The 22,739-nt window shown below is 45.5% G+C and overlaps 1 protein-coding gene across 16 annotated transcripts in view; it reads right to left on the bottom strand.

Moving 5' to 3' along the window:
* Nucleotides 1–22,739, bottom strand: part of PTK2 (protein tyrosine kinase 2) — a 253,622-nt gene that overhangs the window by 27,454 nt on the left and 203,429 nt on the right. For 12 of the 16 annotated variants that reach the window (XM_059901755.1, XM_059901758.1, XM_059901756.1 and 9 more), the window contains 4 exons: nt 12,141–12,252; nt 5,949–6,035; nt 4,334–4,471; nt 3,486–3,617 (listed from right to left, as the gene is read on the bottom strand). In XM_059901755.1, coding sequence (XP_059757738.1) covers nt 3,486–3,617; nt 4,334–4,471; nt 5,949–6,035; nt 12,141–12,252 — 469 coding nt within the window. Of the gene's footprint in view, nt 1–3,485; nt 3,618–4,333; nt 4,472–5,948; nt 6,036–12,140; nt 12,253–12,799; nt 12,908–22,739 lie in introns of those variants that run through there. The other 4 variants (XM_059901762.1, XM_059901763.1, XM_059901766.1 and 1 more) reach the window with 3 other exon arrangements.

Here is a 22,739-nt window from a genome sequence, read left to right as displayed (position 1 = left end):
ACTACACCGGCTGCCTGACCAACGGCCAACGCAGATGGGGCAGGGATTATTCGACTGAGGACATCAACATTGTTTTGATCTTGAAACCATTAACAATGACAATAATAAATCACTCTTGCTTATGAAGATCGATAGGAAATTCTAATAAGACATCACAAACAAAAGACACCAGGACCTTCAAAGGATCATCAACCACGACTTAGTGGGGACTTCTCTCTGGAACGCGGGTCCAGCATAAAACCAAGCAAAATGCTTCACGTAATTCATCACGTTAAGCCTTTTAAAAGCTTTAAAAAGGTTATTTTTAAAATAGAGAGTCAACATTATACTTAATGGAGAAAACTATTACGGACATTATCTTTAAAAATAAAAGCAGGCAAGAACCTATCTAATACAAAAGTTGGCAAGAGATGCTTCAGGGGCAATATGAGATACATAACTGAAAATGAAGAAAGAAAATGTTTTTTAAAAAGTGGTAAGTGTGCATGAATAGAAAAAAATCCAAGGAAATCAGTCAGAATGATTTCATGGGATAAATATTGTTACATACAAGATAATTTTCTAAAAATCAACTGCATATGCATATATGGAAATAACAACTAAAAAGTTCAATGAAAATGAGATACCATTATCAGTGACGGGAAGCTCTAAATGAATGGGCAGCAATTTAATAAGGGAAGATATGGACTTAGAGAAAATTATAAAGTTACATGGGAGAAACAAAAGGGGTCAGGAGCAAATGGAAATGTCCCAAGCTGAGGAGACAGGTACACTGAGGCTGTCACAGGACACAGCACTGACTGGACGCCCCGGGGGGAGTTCATTATACGACTTCATCAGTGGATTTTCAACGTGGCTTGGAAGCCATCTGGAGTGACAGAAATGATCTACGTATGGAGAATGGGTTATACGGACTTACGCATTTATCAAAACTCACCAAACCGTATGCTTAAGATCTGCGCAGTTCACTGTCTGTAAATTACCTCAATTAAAAGGAACAACCCCTACGGCTGGTGAGCCGGCAGCGTCTGGAGCCTGTGATTCAGAGTACCTGACATCACTGGGAAGACGGAGCCTGGGCCCAGGCCAATCACCTTCCCCACTAGCAAGCTCTTCCCAAGGCATGAGCATACTTCCTGAGCCTGTCTGCCCTGCAAATTCCAATCTAGCTCAGGGCCTGGGCGCCAATACCATCCCGAGTCCGAGCAGCACCCCCGGGCCCCCTTCCCGCTTCTCACCGCCGGCTGTGCCCTGTCAGAGCGGCTCACAGCCGCGGCCTTCCTCCACTCTCAGGGCAATCATACACCAGACACTGGTATTTAAGTATATTCACTCGAGTTTGAAGAGTTTGTAACACTGCCTTTTTAAAATACAAATCCATGCGGGAAAGTAGGCTATCTGGACAAAAGGTTAAAATGTAGGGCTAGGGAACAGCAGCTGTATTCTTGGAACTGATATAATATCCAAACAGATTCGCTCAGATTAGTAAATAATAATAACCAATTTTTGTCGCTTGCCTTATAATCTCAAGATATGCTGATTTAGATAATTTAGAATTTTGATATGATGAAACTTTTGTTCAAAAGCGAATGGTTCACCGCGCCCAGCGCCATTCTGTATACGTCACAGTAAATGCACGTGCGGAGGAGCACCAGGCTGTGGGAGCGCCGAGCCGTGTGCAGCCGGGCACCCAGCACGGCTGGCAGAGTGGCGGGCACCAAAGGCCCCGGCTCGGCCAACGCTAGCCGGTGGTCTTGGACAATTTCCTCATCTCTAAAATGAGGGTAATAAAGGACAGGCTCACATTCCTTTATCCTCGTTTCCAAAATCTAAAAGGTACTAAAAGACTGGTAAGTTTGTTTTTTTAAGCTTGAAGGAAACTAATTTTGTGGCAAAACCTGACCTGAACTGATGTGAGGGCTGTCTTTACAGCTGGTAATGTGAACACCTGTGTTTTGCTGTAAGAGTGTTAGTGCTTTTAACTCTGTATGCTATTGGAATACTTATATAATATACAACATGTGCTTCATATTTTATTAACTTTCTTTTTTTTTTTTTGGCCGCACTGCAAGGCTTACGGGATCTTAGTTCCCTGACCAGGGATTGAACCTGGGCCCCGGCAGTGAAAGCGCTGAGTCCTAACCACTGGACCACCAAGGGATTCCCTTCATTAACTTTCTAAAGCAAAAAAATAGTGTAGCACATAGAACCCTCAAGAGTTTCGGATAAAATATTTTGGACCTGTCTCTTCCCCACAGGGTGGTTATAAAGACTGAATGACTTTCTGTATGAGAAATACGTAGGATGGTGACCGACACGTGATAAGTATTTTGTACGATCTTAACCATTAAGCTGTGACGGGGCTGTGTGCATTAGTCCTGTCTGGCAGTTAACTGAGTGTGGAGTGTGTGTGATGTCTGCAGGCCTAAATTTTAAAAGAAAAAGAAAAGAAAGGTGAGAAAGTGCCTCCACCTAATATGATCTGCTCCCAGGTCCCTGTTCATGCCAAGACGGCCCTCACGCCCCCTGCAGCGACGGCAGTGGCCACCTGGATAGGTTAAAACACACCTCACCAAACTTGTGCGCAGCTTGCTTTGATTTGAAACTACAGTCTTCAAAAAGAAAGCCCCGTATAAAGAGTGAAATCAGGATCACAGGTGATGAACCGCTGTCTTGTAAAACCACTGGTTGTTGATTTAATGTTTCTGTGCCTGTAGGACTCCCAGAGATGCCAGGAACAGCATTGTATCCCCTCATCAGTGTCTGGTCCCTCAGCATAGAGGGTGACGTAGAGGTGGCCTTGGGATGTTTATGGTCAAAGCGTGAGGGACCAGCTCTGGACCAGCCAGGTACGGGCTTTGCGGAAGCACTCCGAGTCCTGGCTCCGTCCAGCCTTTCTTCTCTTCAGGCTACTTCAGGAAGGCTGAAATAGCTGTGCAGGGTGACAGGGGAGGGGTCCTGAGGCTGAGGACCACGTGACACACACAGACCACTCTGTCACCGCTCCTCTACCCCCAGGGACTTCTGAGGGGCTGTCGACAAGAGTTGTCCCAGGAAGACATTTGCTGCCCGCAACCCCAGAGGCATGTGGCAGGAGGTCTGCATCTCTCAGACCTCGAACCAGAGGAGCCCAGGAAGGCAAGCCCGGGGCCCCCGGGCTGTCTAGCCATGTGCCCTGCAGTAGCGAGAGGCAACGTCTTATGTGCAAGCTGACACTTCAGTGGCAGTTGTTTCTGTGTAAACGTGGCAGTAACACAAAACCACAGAAACGGTTCTACATCTGAGCCCATAATGCTACTACTGACATCCTAGAAATTTATCCTGAAAAAGTAATTCAAGAAAAGCGAACGACCCACTATTGCAAGTTTTAGGAAGCAGACGTAAAACAAAGGCTCCTGCTTTGGAAAAGATGAAGTCTGCGATCATGTGCAGTAGAGCCGACTCCAGAGGCTCAGGGGCGGAAGACCTTTCTGAGACTCAGTTACCAGAAACCTCTCCTCCTTCTCCAGCCAGCGCTGATCCTCTTCCATCTCCTGCTGCTGCCGGATCAGCCGCTCCTCCATCAGGTGGGTCGGCAACACCTGCCCGATGCCACGCAGGTCCAGTGTGGCCGAGTCCTGGAGGAGGAGTTAGAAGGTCCACTCTCAGAAGGCTGTGTATGAGGCTCTTACTTTTTCTTTCTGTGTGTCTTTCCAAACAATTAAGCAAAACAGCAGGCGTGGTGGAAGTAGGGTCTCTTCTACTCTGCCGGCGGGAACAACTTTTCTCAGGGTTACAAGTTAACGTGTGTGAAACAGCTTTAAAAAGCATACAATTGTTCACTTGCAGGGACCTACTCTAAAGAAGTAATCCAAGATACGAGGCAGAGAATGCATCACTAGTTAGAGCGAAAAAGTGGAAACAATCTGGAAGTAAAATAATGGGAGGAGGATTAAATACGACACACACATATTACGGAGTATAAAGCATGTTTACTCCAAGGAAAAGAGCTTGAAGAGCAGACAACTACAGTGTTCTTGGATTCAAAGAAGTGATTTTTAATATTATAGGAGTGGTTCTTGGTTTTACCAAGAAAATTTAGTAAAAATTAACACGGTCCGCAGAGCTGGAGGCTGTTTGTTCCTTGGCCTCATGTAGGGCTCTGCTTTTCAAATGAATGGGCTAATGATGGTAGCATCTCTCCATCGTCTAGCGAAGAAGATTCACAGACCCCGAGAGCATCTGATCCGAGAATGAGGGCGTCTAAATTGAGAAATCTTAGCGTTTAGAAATCCTGTACCTTGGGCACAGCCTCATCAGTTAACAACACAAAGCCCAAGAACATACAATTTACCTCCACGTTGGGCTGCCACATCGCTATCTCCTGTGGTCTGTGATTCCACGAATCTGTTTGGTCCAAAAGAGGTGCCTGACCTGGGTAGATGCTGCCAGCCATGGCTGTGATTCCATGTGAGCCAGGGTAGCCAGAGACCTGCGGGTGAGTGAAGCGGCCAGGTCACGGTCTGACACGGTACGACTTCTGCACAGTTCTGCTTTCCAGGTGAAAGGAAGTAACTGAGATTACAGAGAATAATGTGGCAGCAGAATAACGGCTCCTCAAGGCTGTCCACGTCCTAATCCCTGGAACCTGTGTGAATATGGTAGCTTACATGCCAAAGGGACTGTGCAGATGTGATTATAAATTAGGAATCATTAGGTGGGGAGATTATCCTGGACGATCTGAGTGGACCCAACGTGATCATAAGGGTCCCTAAAAATGCAAGAGGGAAGCAGAAGGGGACAGAAAGGGGGTGCGGCTACTGAAGAACAGTCAGAGAGATACTTGGGCTTTGAAGTGGAGGAAGGGGCCATGAGCCAAGGAAAGCAGGTGCCTCTAGAAGCCGGTAAAGGCAAGGAAATGGACTCTCAACTGCAGCCTCGAGAAAGGTCGTCTGTTATGGCCACAGCAGATAGCTAATGCAAATAGACACTAGGAAACCAGGAATTCTTCACTTTGGAATTCTACACTTATTACAATGCTGAGAGCAGACCATCCTCGGATGTAAAAGCAATGGGCCATAAACATGGCTAAGCCATCTCTCTACAAGTCCCTTTCCTGCCCAACTCACTACTACTCCACCAGCAAAGAACAAACAAAACGCCCAAATGCTTGTCCTCTAGTGAACCAGGGTGGATGGTGAGAGAAGGCAGGCCTTCACAGTCTAACAATGATGATGAAGGCAGAGAAAAACATTTAGTTGGACATGGAGAAAAATTTCAAGGCAGAAGGAAAGTGAGAGGGATTTCTTTACATGGTTCGCCCCCAGTCAAGAGCAAGAGAGACAAGGAATCAGTATCTGCTCCCCTAACTCATCAGGCTGGTACTGGGCAGCCAGGGTTGTCAGCTACTTTTTAAATGAGATAAAGCACAGCCAAATCCACATTTCCAAATTCCCTTCAACAAAGATTTCATGCCTTGTTAGGTCTCTAGGCATTGATTTATACCAAAATTCCATACTGACAATATGTAATTACTAAACTTTCAAATAAGATGTACAGGGAGTTCTCACAGTTTATTTGAATGAAAATATTTTAATAAAAAACTCTACTAAACATAAAATGCTGTATCAGCGACTATTTTTGGTCAGAAGGGATATATCACTGCCAGAGAACTTCTAGGAAGTTTCACAACAAAGAGATTTCAAATGATCTAAGGCAGTTTTCTAGATGACACCAACGACGTGAAAGGATCAAATGAGCATTTCAAGCTGAAAAGGCCTACAGGAAATGTCCCATAGCTGTTCTTATTTACAAGGTAAGGAAACGTGGGGCTTGGGAGAGAATCATTCATTTGTTCGATGAAAAAAATGAATGTTTTAATTTATAAATATATACAATATATACTTCCCCACCCCCAAATGTGCTGAAGAAAAAAAGAACACATCTTATAACGGTAATGAACGGTATACCTGGTAGTGATTGGTCTGTACCATGTGCTGTGGGCTGGGATGAAACCCTTCGCTGGACCTCGGACTAGGATAACCAGGTCTGCTGGGCTGTGAACAAATCAACAGAGCATCACATGAATAAGTATTCTGATGATTTTGGTAAATCCGCATTTTATTAAAAAGAATAGAAAAAGATAATTTTCTATAAGAGCTTAGTTGGAAAGAATGATAAAGGGTGTGAAGACATTTCCATGGGGGTAACAGTTTTTTCAACAAATAATGCTGGGACAACAGGATATCCACATGCGAAAAATGAAGCTGGACCCCTTCCTCACAACATACATAGAAATTAACTCAACATGGATCACATTTCTAAACGTGAGAGCTAAAACGATAAAACGTTTAGAAGAAAACACAGGAGTAAATCTTTGTGACCCTGGGTTAGGCCATGGTTTCTTAGGACGCCAAAAGCTCAGTCAACAAAAGAAAAGATAAACTGGACTTCATCAAAATTAAAAGTTTTGTGTTGCAAATGACAACATCAAGAAAGTGAAAAGACAACCCATGAATGGAAGAAAGTATCTGCAAATCATCTATCTGATAAGATTCATATCCAGAATATAGAAAGAACTCTTATAACTGAACAAGAAAATGACAAATAATCTAAGTAAACAGTGAGCAAAAGATCTGAGTAGACCCAAAGAAGATATACCAATGGCCAATAAGCACATAAGAAGATGCTCAATACCATTCAGCATCACGGAAATGCAAACCTGGAGGCTTTCCTTTCTGCTCCTCACCGGCTGGGAGCACGTGGGTGAACCAGCCGGATTCTATTTCCTCATCTATAGAACTGGGTTGACTTGGAGGGACCCTGAGGTCACTTCCAGCTCTAAAATCCTCATTGTTTGACACGTGAATTTAAAGTTCAGAGCAAAAAGAACGGTCTAGTCTGAAATGGAAGATAAGTCAATAAAGTCTCCTAAACCTGAGGGATTTAACAAAGTGGAAACTCAGGGCTCTCCAGGTGAATAAAGACCAGAATTGAAGGAAATAGACTTGGGGCCCAGCGAGCCCGGGGGAGGAAGGAAAACGCCTCAGTGCCCGTGTCGCTTTCCCGTGGACACAGGTGGTCCTGGATGAACACACACTCCGCTTCGGCTAAGTTCTGAGTGAGCTTGAGTCTCGAAACAGTGTCACCCCCTCTGCCTGGAATGCGTGCCGCCTCCTGTCCCGGGTCTCCCGCGTCACCCCTCCCTCTCCCTCCTGACACAGAAGCGTATCCCCCGCTCTCCTCCGAGCACGTGGACCGCAGCCACCCCTGCACTCGCTCCCGCCCTGCGGTGCGGGCCTGTTAAGCCTCTGAGGGTGGGGAAGGCTCCCCCACCCCTTTAGCCCTGTCGCATTTCAGCCCCCAGGTGCAGTCTACTCCAAACTTAACTAAATGTGAGGACGGATCCCCAAGACCCCCCGAAAGAGGGAAGGGCATGAAGGGGGAGTCACGGGCTTTGCTTGTGTGCTAGGGTGGCAATTTTGTTCCATGAAGCCCTAGGGACTACTCTTCAGATTTATATTTTTAAAGGTTTCATTTAAACAAGTGGTTAAAAAGAGGCAAAAATGTTTGACTATCTCTGTACTCTGACATTTCAGTGGCAACAGCCGTTTTAAAGGTGTGTGTTAATATGTATGCATTACAATGGTCGTACGGCAAAGGCTTCCTGGAGTCCAAGTATGGGAGGGTGCAGACCCAGGAATTAGGACAGTATTCACAGCTATCTGACAGGTGGACAGTTGTGTCTGCTGGCTTACATTTTGGAGGTGGCAGGTAAGTAACACAGGCAAAAATAAAAACTTTTACTCAATGTGTCCTACGTGTAGAGCAAGGTGTTGTATGTACAATCTGGTAAGTCTGAGAGCAATGCTACAAAGAAGTATTATCACCCCACCTTACAGAGGAGAAAACAGAGGCTCAGAGAGGTCAGGCGATGCGAACAGGCCGCACAGCTGGTCATGGCAGGACTGCCCGCCTCCAGAGTCTGCCGTGCTGTGCTGCTACTCCATGACACGCGCACTGTGACCCAGCCAATAAAAGGGGAAGTACAAAAGGAACGACCAAAGAACGGCAGCATCTCCACAGAACATCCTCCAGTGGCTCAAATACTCACGTGGGTAGCAAACGGTAACACTTGTAAGGTTCCATTTCAAAATAAAGATAACAGATAAAAACATGAAAACATGTCTTACAGAAGACGAAACGACTGCACCAAGAACACCACAAAATGGAACTTTGTTAGCCACCTGCTGTGGAGAGCACGGACGTATTGCTAACAGTTCTGTTTTCCTCCTCTAGAAGCACAGACTCAGCGTGGTGGCCAAGAGGGCAGGCCAGGAAATGGCCAGCACCGGGCCGGGGCAACTCGCCCACTGTGCCTCAACAGTGAAGTGGGGACAGGGCTGCCACGAAGATCGAATGAGCTGAGCTGGCCTGAGGTATCCAGACGTGTCACCTGCTACTAAGTGCAAGGCTTAGCAGGGTGATTGCACCTCCTCCTCAAAGACAGAAACTTGGATTTTCATGAAGCAAACTATGGAGCTAGGGGAGTTTTTGTCGAAAGCCTCCCAAGTGAGGAGGAAGAAAAAGGAAAACCCAAGACATCCTACACTCGTGGTCCTCAGCTGGATGGCAGTGCCCCCGATGGGGGCCTAGGGTACTGAGAGGGCGCTCCTGCTGCCTGCAGGGCCCGGCACTGAGGGTGGCAGGCAGGCGGGAGGGACAGCGGGGCTGAACAGCAGGGCCTGTGCTACGTTCAGATCTTTCTCCACCTTACACAGGTAAAACAACAACAAGGGGCCCTGTAGTCTGAACTGAGAACCAACTCCGCCTGACATACAACAAACACGAATGATATTCTGCATAGTTTATCAGACACTGAACTTTCCGGAAGAGCAACTACTGTGAATACTGATGGACAATTTTACTTGGTTTCGTTTGAACTTTACCAAGATTTTTCACCCTTCTAGAAAATCACATCATCAAGACGAATGCGATCCACAGTCAGCTGTGGCTGCAGGGTCTGCGTGCGTAGCTGCTGTATCCAGGGCGAGCCTACCACACACAGGGGCGGGCACCTGGCTCCTCCACCACACCTCCCAGCGTCATTATACCGGAGTATTTTATACAGGTGTGTGCGTAATGCTAGTAGAAGTTACTTTTATTTCTCTTGTATAGTTCACAGTCTCTTGGCAGTATTGGTATCTTGAAATTATTAAGTCATTTTATAACCTATGTATTTTATTTTAGGATTAGTAAATGGGGCATTATAAAATATTTTTTATATAAATGGAATGCTGGGTCTGATCAGGGCTGAGAAACACTATGCTGAGGCAGCTATCCTCAGGACCCCTTTACATTCTCAGAAATTACTGAGGCCTCCACGAGCCTTTGCTTATCTGGAATATATCTACCAATATTTACATTATTAGAAATGAAAACATCCAGCATCTGCATATATATACTAATGTAGGTGATCTTCTACCCATTAAATTTTTTTTTTTTTTTTTGGCCGCACTGCGCGGCTTGTGGGATCTTAGTGGGGTCTCAGTTCCCTGACCAGAGATTGAACCTGGGCCCTCGGCAATGGAAGACCTGAGTCCTAACCACTGGACTGCCGGGGAATTCCCTCTACCCATTAAAATTTTAATCTGGGGACTTCCCTGGTGGCACAGTGGTTAAGAATCCACCTGCCAATGCAGGCGACACGGGTTCGAGCCCTTGTCCGGGAGGACCCCACATGCCATGGAGCAACTAAGCCCGTGCACCACAACTACTGAGCCTGCACTCTAGAGCCCGCGAGCCACAACTACTGAGCCCACATGCCGCATCTACTGAAGCCCGCGCGCCTAGAGCCCGTGCTCCACGACAAGAGAAGCCACTGCAATGAGAAGCTTGCACACCGCGACGAAGAGTAGCCCCCACTCGCCACAACTAGAGAAAGCCCGTGCGCAGCAATGAAGACCCAATGCAGCCAAAAATAAATAAATAAATAAAAAATTTTTTAAAAATCTGGGGGCTGCCAACCTTTTAATTTGGGGATCAAAGAGTAAATATTTTATTTGGTCGCGCCATGCAGCTTGCGGGATCTTAGTTCCCTGACCAGGGACTGAACCTGTACCCTCAGCAGTGAAAGCGTGGAGTCCTAACCACTGGACCGCCAGGGAAGTCCCAAAGAGTAAATATTTTAATCTTTTTGAGCCATACTGTAACGGAACCACTCAAGTCCGTCTGTGTAGGGGTTACCCAGCCATGGACAACACACAAGCCAAGGGGGCAGTTCATGCAATAAAACGTTCATCAACAGAAACAGGCAGTGGGGTATAGTCCGCTGACTCATTCTGAAGGGTAGAACCATCTCTGACTACAGAAAAGAGCTTCAAAATATACACGTTGAAAACATCCTAAAGAAAGAAATGTGAGGATATTTAAAAATTTAAGCAGAACTCACCCTTGTTCTGTAAACAAAGAAGCCTAACCATCTCCGTCTCCGCCCATGAACTTAGTATCATAGCCTTCAAAACTCAGCCACGTGAAAATTATTAAAAATCATACAGATTGAGATACGTAATCATGTTTAGATGGAAAAGGTTAATTCTGTGAGTTTTAGGGGAATGCTGCATCATTTGTGCTAATCACCAACGATGTAGAGTTCCTTACACTCCTGTGACTAAAAAAAGTGCTGTGAATGCATTATCTCATTTGGTCTTCACAACACCCCTAAGAGGTGGGGAACACTAGTACCCTCACTTCACAGATGAGGAAAGTGAGGCTGGGAACAGGAAGGTAACCCACCTGCTCATCAGAGCCACCCGTGAACAGATCCACTTGGTTTCCAGGCTTGAGAAATTAACTTCAAGACTCTCCGGTGCTGGACCCTTCCACAATAGTTAGTGAGGAAACAGGCAAACCCGTGTATACAAGGTGGAGGCCGCAGATGCTGGGGTGCATAGCTTTTCGGTGGGTAACTAGGGACTTCGTTGTTGTTGTAACACGAGGAGAGACAGAGAAATGTTGTGGTCTCAGCACTAACCAGCTCAGAGTAACACCGAGAGAACGGACCACAGGCCCTCCTCCTTCTCTGGGCCTCAGTTTTCCCACTGGTGGAGGAAGCCAGACTACAGAACCCTTCACCTCTAAAATTCTGAAGAACTGGGTCAGTCACCTGTGTTCACTTTCAATGTGTAATAATATTTACTGTAATAGTTTAAAACAATGGCCGAGAAAACAGATTTCAGGCATCATGATAAAAAAAATGGGTACAATATTTAAATAGCACTTTTTGTTAACAGATTTCTGAACATTTTTCAAAAAGAAAATGAAGTAAAGAACTGTCAGAGTTCCTTTAATATATTTTTAGCTAATCAAATATAAAGTAGCAGGTAACTATTAACTGCAAAAAAGCCTATTATCTATTTACCATCCAGAAAATGATCTGAACTGGATTATTCATGGCAAGTAAGCCACTGTGTGAAAATACCATCCTGTCAAAAGCAAAAGGAGAACAAAGAACCCTAACCTGAGGAGAGTGTTTAGGGCCACCTGTGTCCAGCCCCAGCCCGGCTGAGCAAGAGGGGAAGGCTCTGGCCGCCTGCGGAAGGCCGGAAGGAGGGAAGGCCGGAGGGCAGGGCTGCGATGCTGCTGGCAGACCTCCCCACGCTGACAACCCGGACGCCGGCCCCAGATGAGAAAAAGGCAGAAAATGTGCACCAGGTTCTCAGCAGAACAAAACAAAGCCCAAAAGGAACCGGGTCAGGTGGAAGTTGACTCCTTTCAAAATAAAGCAAAACGTAAAGCGTTCTCGGCTTGGTTATAGTCTGTCTGATTATCAGGAAGGTCCCTGACACCAGCAGAGAGAAACCTCCCTGAGCCGGGCGTGCTCACTTAAGTCTGATGATGGGGGCGTGGTGGGGGGGGGGGATTGGAAGGTCAGGCCTAATCCAATCACTCATGATTTCGAACAGCCCAGAGCTGCAAAATTAGGGAAACGGGTGCACGTTGGGGTGGTATGCGGCGGGGTGAACAAGGAACAGAAGTTGCAGTGATTACTCTTAGAATAACCCGCTATTTGGTTTTCTCCCCACAGACATAAACCTCCCTACAGCATAAACCTCAAAAGTTAGTAGGCATAATGCCAGAGATGGGGTGGGGGCCTTTGCTACCTTGGGTGGTGCTTCGTCGGACCCTCCGGAGTCCCAGGACACTGTGACCTGCCTTCTGGACTCCATCCTCATCCGTTCTTCTTGCTGGACCTTCTCCTCCTCCAGGATTGTGCTAGAGAGACAACAGAGTATGTAAGGGGAGCTGACACCGGGGGGAGCTCGCACACACCAGACCCCACCCAGACGTACCGAGGAGCCCCGCGGGTGGCGGCGGAGGCCAATAAAGAAAGGGAAAGAGGATCGGGTTTCTAACTTCACAAAAGGGTTCCAGAATAGCCTTGATGCAAGGGGCACAGCCTCAGGTAAGGGAAGGACAGGGGGCAACACGAGGAGGAGCTGGGAAACCAAAGAGGGGCCAGGATGGACGGTTCGGATGCCGGCTTCCTTTAAGCAGCAGAGTTTCCCTGAGCAAATCCCGAGCAGCGCTCCACACAGCACAGACCCAGCCCTCACAGTGTCACCACATCGGCACAGCGACCGACCAAACAGCCATCCGGCCCAACGCTCCCCAAACGGCTCACGACCTCCTATCAACTTTCACTTTAAGCGGCACTTTGCCTCATCAGGGGGGAAGGAAATGCAACAGTATCTACAAGCACTTCTGAAACTCCTGCCGGCTTGAAACTGGCAACTCCGCACCGGGTCACGCGGCTACTTACCCGCCGGGCTGCTCAGGGCTCTGCACCTGGGCCCTGGGCCATCGCGGGAGCGGCCACCGCCCTCTGCTGCCCGCCCGCCCGCCGCCCCGCCGCCGCGTCCTGGGGCTTCCCAGTCCCAGCCTCCTGGTGGAGGGCAGCAGAGAACCTCCCAGCGCCAGCAGCTCATGAGAGAGTGAGGTCAGCGGCCCCAGAGCCTTTCTTTCTAATCTGGGAATCCAGCTCGACTGTTTCCAGGAGACATTCCTGCTGCCTGGAGGCGAGGGCAGGCCGTTTCTCACGCAGCTGCACTCATGCAACTTACAGCAGCAGAGGACACACAGAATTCATCCCGTAACTGCCCTGAGTCAGCAAGCCCTTACTACAGATGCGAGTTTTGTTTTGTTTTGTTTTTAAGGAAAGGGAACGCTTCCCTCAATGACCACATCAACACTTTAGAGAAAAGCAACCCCCTCCTCAAAATATGATTTCGTTTTTCTTCTCACTCCATCTAGACAATCATGGCTGAGAAAACAGCACAACACTTCAACAACGGTGCAGGCTCTGGCGGCACCCTCAAGGCTGGCCAGATGCACGCCGAGCCAGTGCCGTCGGGACCCTGGCCCCAGGTCCCACGATTCACAGGTCAAGTGCGTGCGACAGCCTGTTTGCTTGGCCTTTGCCCGCGTTGGGCTGAGAGCTGCCCCCTTCCACGCGCCCAGAACTAGCACAGACCCTGGACCACAGTCTGCCTGAGTGGTGACAGGGGAGTGAAGCCGCCATCAGCCGAGCACGGGCACTGACTGGTGACGAAGACCGGTCACCACCTCCCCGTGCCTCGCAGGGGACGGGTGCAGGCTGCCGGGAGGGTGGCCGCTGGGAGCAGGGGTTCAGACAGACCCCTGGCCCGAGAGAGGGCTGCCCCCGATTAGGAGCTTTTCAGCGCCCTGCTCTCAATCAGCTGGCCCTCAAAACAAGTAACAGACTCCAAGTCAGAATTTCCAAAAACTGCGTAGTTTTAAACAACTGAAAAGTCCATAACAATCAGGAAAAAATCAAGTAAAAAAAACTGTCCTTATTTCTAACTTCTTCAAATCATTAAAATAAAGGTAAGCTATGAGAAGGCCAAGCGTGACATGTTCTTTAAGGCAATGGAACTCTATTTTAAATAGGTCTCACGAAGGCAGTTTATTTCACATGGGCTGTTTAGTGAACTGGGCCACCCTGACCTGAAGGTTACTGCTCCCCACAAACACCTCCAAATAGGTCATGGGAGGCCCTGCATAAGGAGACCCTCTTGGGCTCCACCTGCCCTGATCCTTCGCCCACACTCACTGTCCCCTGTTCTCTGACCCACTGATTCACTGTCTGAATCCTCCCTCTCGGCCCTGCATCACCTGCTACCACTGGACACACAACGCAGGGGTAACCGGGAAGCGAGTTCCTCAGTATCATTCCAAAAAATAACATGTCAAAACGCTTCGGAGAAAACATAATTTGTTGCTCAGAGTAGTGCAGAATATAAATAACTCATGAAGTATCTGTTTTTACAATGGGAAGGCTCTTCCATAGATGGAGTAAGAGGGCCCATGGAGACAGTTCTGAACTTTCCTCCTTACAGCTGCTGAGGAACCCAGAGCAAAAAACTGGAATGTGCAGAGTGTCAAGGAGGTCAAATTTAAACATATTTTCCCAAAGTCCAAGTATTTTTAGTAGCAATACATTCTGTTTGAAAGCTTTTAGCTGCCTAATGTGAACTGGCAATGAGCCCTCATGCTTCTTCCTGGGATGGTGGTTTCTAAGTCTCACACTCACCAAGAGATGAAACTATAAGAGCTAATAAGACTTTTCATTTAACAAACGTTAGAACATGTAAGAATCATTCTTTGTTTATCCACGAGCCCCATCTAGGAAGAGAACTGGGAAGAGGGGAAAGGAGTATTTATTTAATGTTAGTTTTATTTTTTATCACTACTTCCCTCACTTTAGGAGAAAAAGTCATCAAAGTAATCAATTCACAGTAAAGGACATAAAAACTTGCAAGCACGCGTCGACTTTTCTTGGCCTGCGGCACTCCCTGTGAAACCTGGTCTCCGGGGCTCCACAAGCTGGTATGGAGAGGTCTCACTAAATTTCCGTTCTGGAGCAGCAAGACGTGATTTTACTTCTAAGGTATTTTCATGGAGAGCAATAAAGTGGTCTAATAGCGTCTTCGTTTCCAGTACCAAGCTAAGATTCGGAAGCAAATCTCCAACACAGACAAGATTTAGAGTGGACGGGGCGATCAGTCCGAGTGGGTGACCAGCTGTTCCCGCTGTCCCAGCAAAAAGGGCACCAGCTACGAGCAGCACCTTCACTGAGCTGGGCAGCGGGGCCCATTTCAACTTGTGTCCTCCTTCATAAATGGGAACGATACTGCCTGTCCTATCCACTGTTAGGATGGAGAAATAAAGTCGGTGAAAAAACCCAGTAAGACTTCTAAGTAAATACTATCTAGTTCTGTACTTTTACCTGCCTTACCTGTTTTTTTAAATCTATTTCATTTCTGTAGCATTTTTCTTGAGAATGATTATAGTAATACTATTCTTTTCTTTGAAACTACATTTCTTCTATGCTCGAAAAACTTTTTTAAAAAAAGATTGGACTTTGATCACCTAAACATAATAATTTTATGATGACATCACAAAATTTGCTTTGGACAGAAAATCAGTCTGGATTCATAGCTACTTAGGCTAATTTGAAAAACATCCAGAGAGAGCAGCAAGAAACTGGATGAAAAAAAAAGCCACGAGGGAAATGGCTTGTTTTGGCAAGTTCATGGGAATGCCAGCTTTGAAACACGATCTCTTCTAAGTACCCAACATCGCCTCACCACAAAGGAATGGAGCTGACCCTTCAACAACCCCCCTTGGTATCTTCGCAGAAAACAAGGCTTGAGACAAAGCTGGGACGGCACCTCTGCAGCAGGCAGTGACCAGTGCTGCAGCACATGCCTCCCTCCCCTTCTTCTCTTATAAACACGCACAGCAGACGGAACATCTCGCTTCACGAATACAACAAAACTGCATCTCTCTTTACTTATTATGTATCTCAAACCGCAGGAAATAACGTACTTTTGTTTGGTTATGGTGTTACACATCTCAAAATTATTTTAAAAAAGTGATTTCTACTAAAATCTTACTTTAGAATGGTGACCTCTTTGTATTTCTGGCAAGTTCGAGAAGCTCCTATTTGACCAATCCTCTTGCAGATAGCAACTACAGACTAGGACAGAAGAAACGGCCCTGTGACAGCACAAAGCAGTTAGGCTCTGGAGGGAGCTGCCACTAGGAGGAAGGGAACGGCACTGGGTGAGTCCCCAATTTAATGGCCACTAGCCAGAAGGCCAGCCCCAGTCTTACTGGTTTGAAGAACCAGAGGACTGAACTTGGGTCACCACAGCTGGTGGAAAGTGAGGGGGGAAATCCCAGGAAGAAGAGAGCCAGGGAGGGGTACCGCAAATTCTGAGTATAAATTCTGCCTGAATCACTAGCTGACCCCTGTACTATGCACATGTAGGGCAGGCTCCAGGCAGCCCAGCTGAGGCTGAACTCAGCTGAATCAGGATTCGAGCTCACAGAATGGAGGGAGTTTGCAATGTGAGACCTGCCAAGTTAGCTGCCTGCTAAAACCCAACCAACCCACCAACAAACCAACCAACCAACCACTCTTCAGAGGAATAATACTGAATCCAGAGTTTCTGCAACCTATCAGTCACAATGTCCACGACATAATCTAAAATCACTTGATGTACAAATAAACATTAAAATGTAATCCACTCTCAAGAGGAAAAGAAATCTAAAGGAAGCTGACTCAAATGGTGACCCAGAAGTTGTAATCTGCAAGCAAGGACTCTGAAGAGCTATTATTATATTCAAGGACATACAGGAAAATTTGGTCATAGTTAATGAAAAGATAGGAAATGCCAGCAGAGAAACAAAAGGTATAAAAAAGGGCCAAATGGAAATTCCTAATGAAAAATAAAATATCTGAAATAAAATCTCCACAGGATTGGATGATCAGTGGGATGGAGATGAGAGAAGAGTCAGGAAAATTAAAGATAAATCAATAAAATGATCCAATCTGAAGAACTTAGAGAAAAAAGATTGGGGGAAAACAGAAAAAGAACAGAGCCCCTGGAACCTGAAGGACACTATCAAAAGATTTAACATACATGGAACTAGAGTTTTAGAAGAGAGAAAATGAAGTGGAAAAAATATCTGAAGAAATAATGGTCAAGGACATACATTTACAGATTCAAGAGGTTCAGTGAAGCCCAAATATGATCAATACAACAAAAACCACACCCAAGCACATCCTAGTTATAAACTGCTGAAAACCAAAGATAAAATCATGGAAGAAGCCAGAAAAAATGACGCATTACATACAGAAGAGTAATAATTTAAAAGGCCAGTGACTTCTCATTAGAAATAACAGAGACCAGAAGATAATGAAAGAAAGCTTTAAGGTGCTGAAAGAAAGAAAAAAAAAAAAGAAAAAGAAAAAGAAAAATGCTGTCAACTCAGAGTTCTATATTCAGTGTAATGAAGTTCAATTCATTTTCAGATTAAAAAAAAAAAAACAAAACCCAAAACTAATCAACAGGCCCACACCACAAGAAATGTTAAAGAAGTTCTTCAGACAGATGCGAAAACCAAATGGAAGAAAGACCTTTAGGAAAGAATAAAGAGCACTGTATGGGGTTAAATATAAAAGATTTTCCCCTTACCTTCCTCAAAACACTATTAAAAACACAAAGTGTAATCTTACTTTATGAGGTTACTACCATATATGAATATAATATACACGACATCTAGAGCAAAAAGGACTAAGGTGATGGTAAATGAAGCTTCCACACTTTAAGTGAAATACAGTTATTAACTCTCAGTAGACGGTGCAAAGTTAACGATGTATAATGTAACACTTGGAGCAATCACTAAAAATATAATGTAAAAGGTATTTCTAAACTGCAAATCTGGGGGGTTGAGAGGAAGAGGTGCAGAAGGTAAGCCAGTGGCTTCTCAGCGCCAAACCCTCTTCATGAGAGCTGACCCGCTGCCACGGGGGCTGCCGCTCCCTCCCCTCTAAGCTCAGGTGCCCGGAGACCCGGCTGAGACGGAGCCAGCGCTGCTCCACTCGTTCCCTGCGCCCCTGCATCAACCTCGCCGCCCCGTCCCTCTGTAACCTGAAGAGGGACGGGCCACCTACAGCCTCTGGCCCTTCACTGTCCAGAGGGGAGGACAGACGTTCATGGTTACTCCACTCTTCCCCCATGTTTTTAGGGGTAATAACCCTGGAGACAAAATTTAGGGAAGGGGAATTAAGAACAACTAGAGAGAGAAGGAAAATGGTGCCAGAAACAGGACTGAAGGGAAGGAATTACAGCAGCTACCGGATGAGTCTGAGGATTTCACTGTGGGTTCTGAGGGCGACCTTCAAATAGTAAATATGTGGATTACAGCTGAAGTGTGAACTTCATCTAGTCAAAGTTCTCTCTTACAAATAAGACAAGGGAGGGGAAGCGAGCAGAGCGCGGGGAAGTGCAGGGGGTGGAGGCAGCCAGCAACCCATTCAGTGGGGAGGGGCATACGGTGGTAAAGAGACCCAGGAAAGCAGTGGTCCTGGACTTCGGAGAAAAGGGCCCAGGGTCTTGGATCCACCCTTTGTTAGCTGCACAATCCGGGCAAGTCATAGGGTTTTTCTGAGCCTCAGGATCCTTAAGTGAAAAGGGCGACAGTATCTCACCCTTAAGAATTATTGTGAAATCAGTAAGGTAATCACGTGAAAATGATCTATGAAGCCACGTAAGTACAAAGGACTAATTTTTATGAAATTTAAGTTTAAATCTCACCGGAAATTTGTTTACTTCACATAAAACCAAATTCTGGAGGTGAAGCTAAAGTAGAGATGCACCTGTAAAGGTCTGAACATCTGTGTGCGGGGGGGTCCAATGAAGGGCAAGAGCTACCCGCAGGGCTTCCCTGGTGGCGCAGTGGTTGAGAATCTGCCTGCCAATGCAGGGGACACGGGTTCGAGCCCTGGTCTGGGAAGATCCCACATGCCGCGGAGCAACTAGGCCCGTGAGCCACAACTACTAAGCCTGCGCGTCTGGAGCCTGTGCTCCGCAACAAGAGAGGCCGCGACAGTGAGAGGCCCGTGCACCGCGATGAAGAGCGGCCCCCGCTCGCTGCAACTAGAGAAAGCCCTCGCACAGAAACGAAGACCCAGCACAGCCAAAAATAAATAAATAAATAAATAAATAAATTAAAAAAAAAAAAAAAAAAAAAAAAAGACGAGCTACCTGCAGGTAAGAAACAGTTATGACATAAATTTTAGTGGAAACAATTTAAATTTTACATTAAATTCCCATGAAATTTCGATTTACTATTTACTTTTTATTACTGGGAAGACTAAGGCCCCAAACCAAACAAACATTTTAAGATGTAAATACAGGGGTAACTGAGAAACAGGTTACTCTTCCAGATGACGCCAAGACCCAACAGGACGGCAGTGAGAAGGAAAATGCCGATATGATGACTAAGGAGGAATTTAGACACCACCTCTGAAAGGAATTTGGGGAGCAGATACAAAACCACTTTAAAAGCACAGCGAAGAAGCACAAGTAACCTCATGTTATTAATCAAATCTAGAGTTTTTAATCTAGAGTTCACATTTTAGGACAAATGAAGAATCAAAAAGGACTCAAAAAAAAAAAAAAAAACCTGTACAAGATGTCCATAAGACATCTACAAAATGTCAAAAAGATGTGCCTTGCATTTTGGTATCTGGATAATAATAGCTACCCCTTTTACATTTGAAGAACCAGTTTTTTTTTAAACAGTAACTGATCATTTTCTGTACCGAAGACCTCCAGGTCCCTTGCAGATCTTCAGAAGAAGCTTTGTTTTTACTGCTACTACCAGAGCAGCCACCAAGTGTGTGTACCCACCACGAGCATGAAAACTAAATGCATTTTAGATGATTTTATTTAATCCTGAAACCTAGAGGACAGGTAGGATTTGTGATTCTGCTCTCCCAGGGAGGCTAAGTCACTCACCCAAGGTCAACTTAGGTCAAACAGATTTCTCAACGGCCAGCTTTGTATGATAAAGTTAAGAAGCAAACATGACGATATCAAGTTATAATAACAAACAAACAACATCCACAACTCCCCCCAGACCCAAGCTGGAGACAAGGCTATGTATTACGGGTACAGGACGAGTACACAGCAGGCAAGTGCGGACGCCGGCCAACGCACACTGGCGTGGCTTGCCTCTAGCTGCCTCAAGTACCCCTGGAGAGACTCAGCCTCGCCGAAAACTTCCACAACTGCTTGCCACTAACTCTGGGATTACAGAGGGCCACAGCAGCCAAATGCAACACACTCAAGATGTGACAGCAAAACAGCGATAACACGTGGAAACTACGTCACCCATCAAAACCCTTGGGTGGGGGGCTTCTGTGCCGAAGCCAGAGGTGCTGCCATTCTGTTGGGGGACTTTCTCTGGTTGACACTCAAGCAAATGTAAGAGAACCAGCTGCAGGAATTCCTTGTAACAGTAGGTTTTTTTTCCCTTTTCTTTCTTCTTTTTCCTTTTTAACTAAACAATATTAACAACTTGCCCACTAGTCAAAATCGTAATCAGAGTACTTACTAATGTCTAGCCATGGCTCAAACAAAGTGTAGAGCGTGACAGTTGACAGCTTGCGTCCTGCACTCAGGTGAGCGTGCCTTGAATCCCAGCTCTGTGACCCCAGCTCAACTGCCTAACCTCAGTTTCCGTTTCCTCATTTGTAAACTGATGATGACAATATTACCTACATCTCCCAGGACCGTGAGGATTCCGATGAAATAATGTGTGAAAGTTCACGGCACAGGTGTGGCAACAGAAAGCACTCAGTCAGCGTTGGTTTTCAATGTTGTAATTTCTAAGGTTGACGGCAGAGGATGGAGACTGGCTCCTAGTGAACATGGTGTTGGTTTAAAGGGCTTCCTAAAGCGCTCAGGGTCAGAGGGCCTTCCAGGCAGACACCTACTAAGTCAGTGATCTTTAGAATAGAAAACCTCAGGTAAATTGTTTACATACCACTTAACGTTATTTTTTCTTTCTTTAACCTACCCTTCATATGTGAAAATGGCATGCTTAGAAACAAGGATCGATTTCCAAAGGTTTTAAAAAAACTATGGCTGGAGCAACAGGAGCTTTCATCACTGCTGGGGACACTGCATTGGTGCATCCACTTTGGAAAACAGGCGCTATCAGTACATAGAGCTAAAGCCGCGCACACCTGCGGATGCCTGAATACGCATCCACCAGACATTCTTGTACACGTGCTCACCCAATGACACTTCTGTTATGTCCCTACAGCAGCAGTCTTGAGAGCCCCAAGATGGAAAGTATCTGAATTTCCACCAATAGTATAAGGGATAAACTATGGTATATTTACAAATGGGACACATACAGCAACGAGAGTGAAGTCCAACTACCTGAGTAACATGGGTGATCTCAAACCAAACGTTGAGCAAAATAAACCATAAACAAAAAAGTACACACTGAATGATAGCATTTACATAAAGTTCAAAACCAGGCAGAACCAGTCTATGGTGAGTGGTTATCCCTGGAGGGGGAACAGTAATTGGAAAAGGGGCCTCTTGTGGGTCTCTGGGGTGCAGGCAGTGCTGTTTTCTTGTTCTAGATGCTGGTTACAGGAATGGGCCCAATTTGTGAAAATTCAGTGAGCTGTTTACTTCTTGGCATGTTTATATGTTCACATCTTTGCATGTCAATAAAAAGTTAGAAAAATACAAAAATCAGGGTACAAAATTTAAATCAATAATTTTATTTATTACCCTCATTTGTCTAAAAGGGATTTAAGAAGCCACACGTTAACTTAAAATGTTTCCCTGAGATAAAACTGACAACCTTTTCCTATAATGGCACAAACACCTTAATGACGCAGAGCACTGCTGGGAAACGCCGTCTTTGAACGTAAGCTCCAAAGGGGCAAATACTCAAGAGGTTTTACTGCGGTCTTCTTGTCACAGTATCTACCAAAGAATTAACTGACTAGCTAGGGATTAAATGACTTTTCATTCAAAAAATATTTAGTGCACTCTTATAACCTGTCGGTCACACAGTATGAAATGCTAGAGCTCATGTTATGAGAAATTTCCTATTGAGGAATTTCTCACACTTGCTACTAGGCTGCCCAGAGGTTAATCTCATTCTCCTCAATGAGGCACATCTATGAATAAGGACACAGCATGGCAGGAGGACGGGCCCTGTGGTCACAGAGACTGACCCATCCCAGTACAACCCTCTGCCTAACAAGAGTCACCGAGAGCCACTTTTCTTAACTTACGATACAGTAGAAACAAGACGTGGTCCAGCCAAAGATGAGTGGAGCCCACAATAAACTGAGTCTATTTGCAGCATTTTCTCTTTAGATAGACACGGAGAATGGGATTTGGGAACATTTTTAACTGCCCTGGGGTAAGGGCTATCCAAAATTTATTACTTTGTTAGAATCTTGGATATAATAAAAAATTTTAAAAATTCAATAAGGAATGTGTTTAATTACTTGTGATACATTGTTACATATAGATGTCCAAGCAGCTAGTATATTATAAAGTTACATTTTATTTGGCTTATTTGGTAGCCATATTCTACATGTTCCAAATATAAAGTTAAACTCCATTTCTGACTAATACAAAACAGACAGAACAAACTAATGGTCAATAATCTGTACTAATTGTTCACAAGAAAGCATCTATAAATAGGTACATGATGTTTTTATATGTGTGTGTGTGTGTATAAAATAATTATATTTAGTTCTAAGACTTCATCTGGGACAGTTTTTGGAGCTACTCCACCTTAAAGCAACAGTCCTCCAGCCAGCGTCAGCATGAGTTTTGTGTGAGCTA

Source organism: Balaenoptera ricei, chromosome 17 (genome assembly GCF_028023285.1).
Source record: "Balaenoptera ricei isolate mBalRic1 chromosome 17, mBalRic1.hap2, whole genome shotgun sequence".
Classification (NCBI taxonomy): Eukaryota; Metazoa; Chordata; class Mammalia; order Artiodactyla; family Balaenopteridae; genus Balaenoptera; species Balaenoptera ricei.
This window is presented reverse-complemented; position numbering and strand designations above follow the sequence as displayed.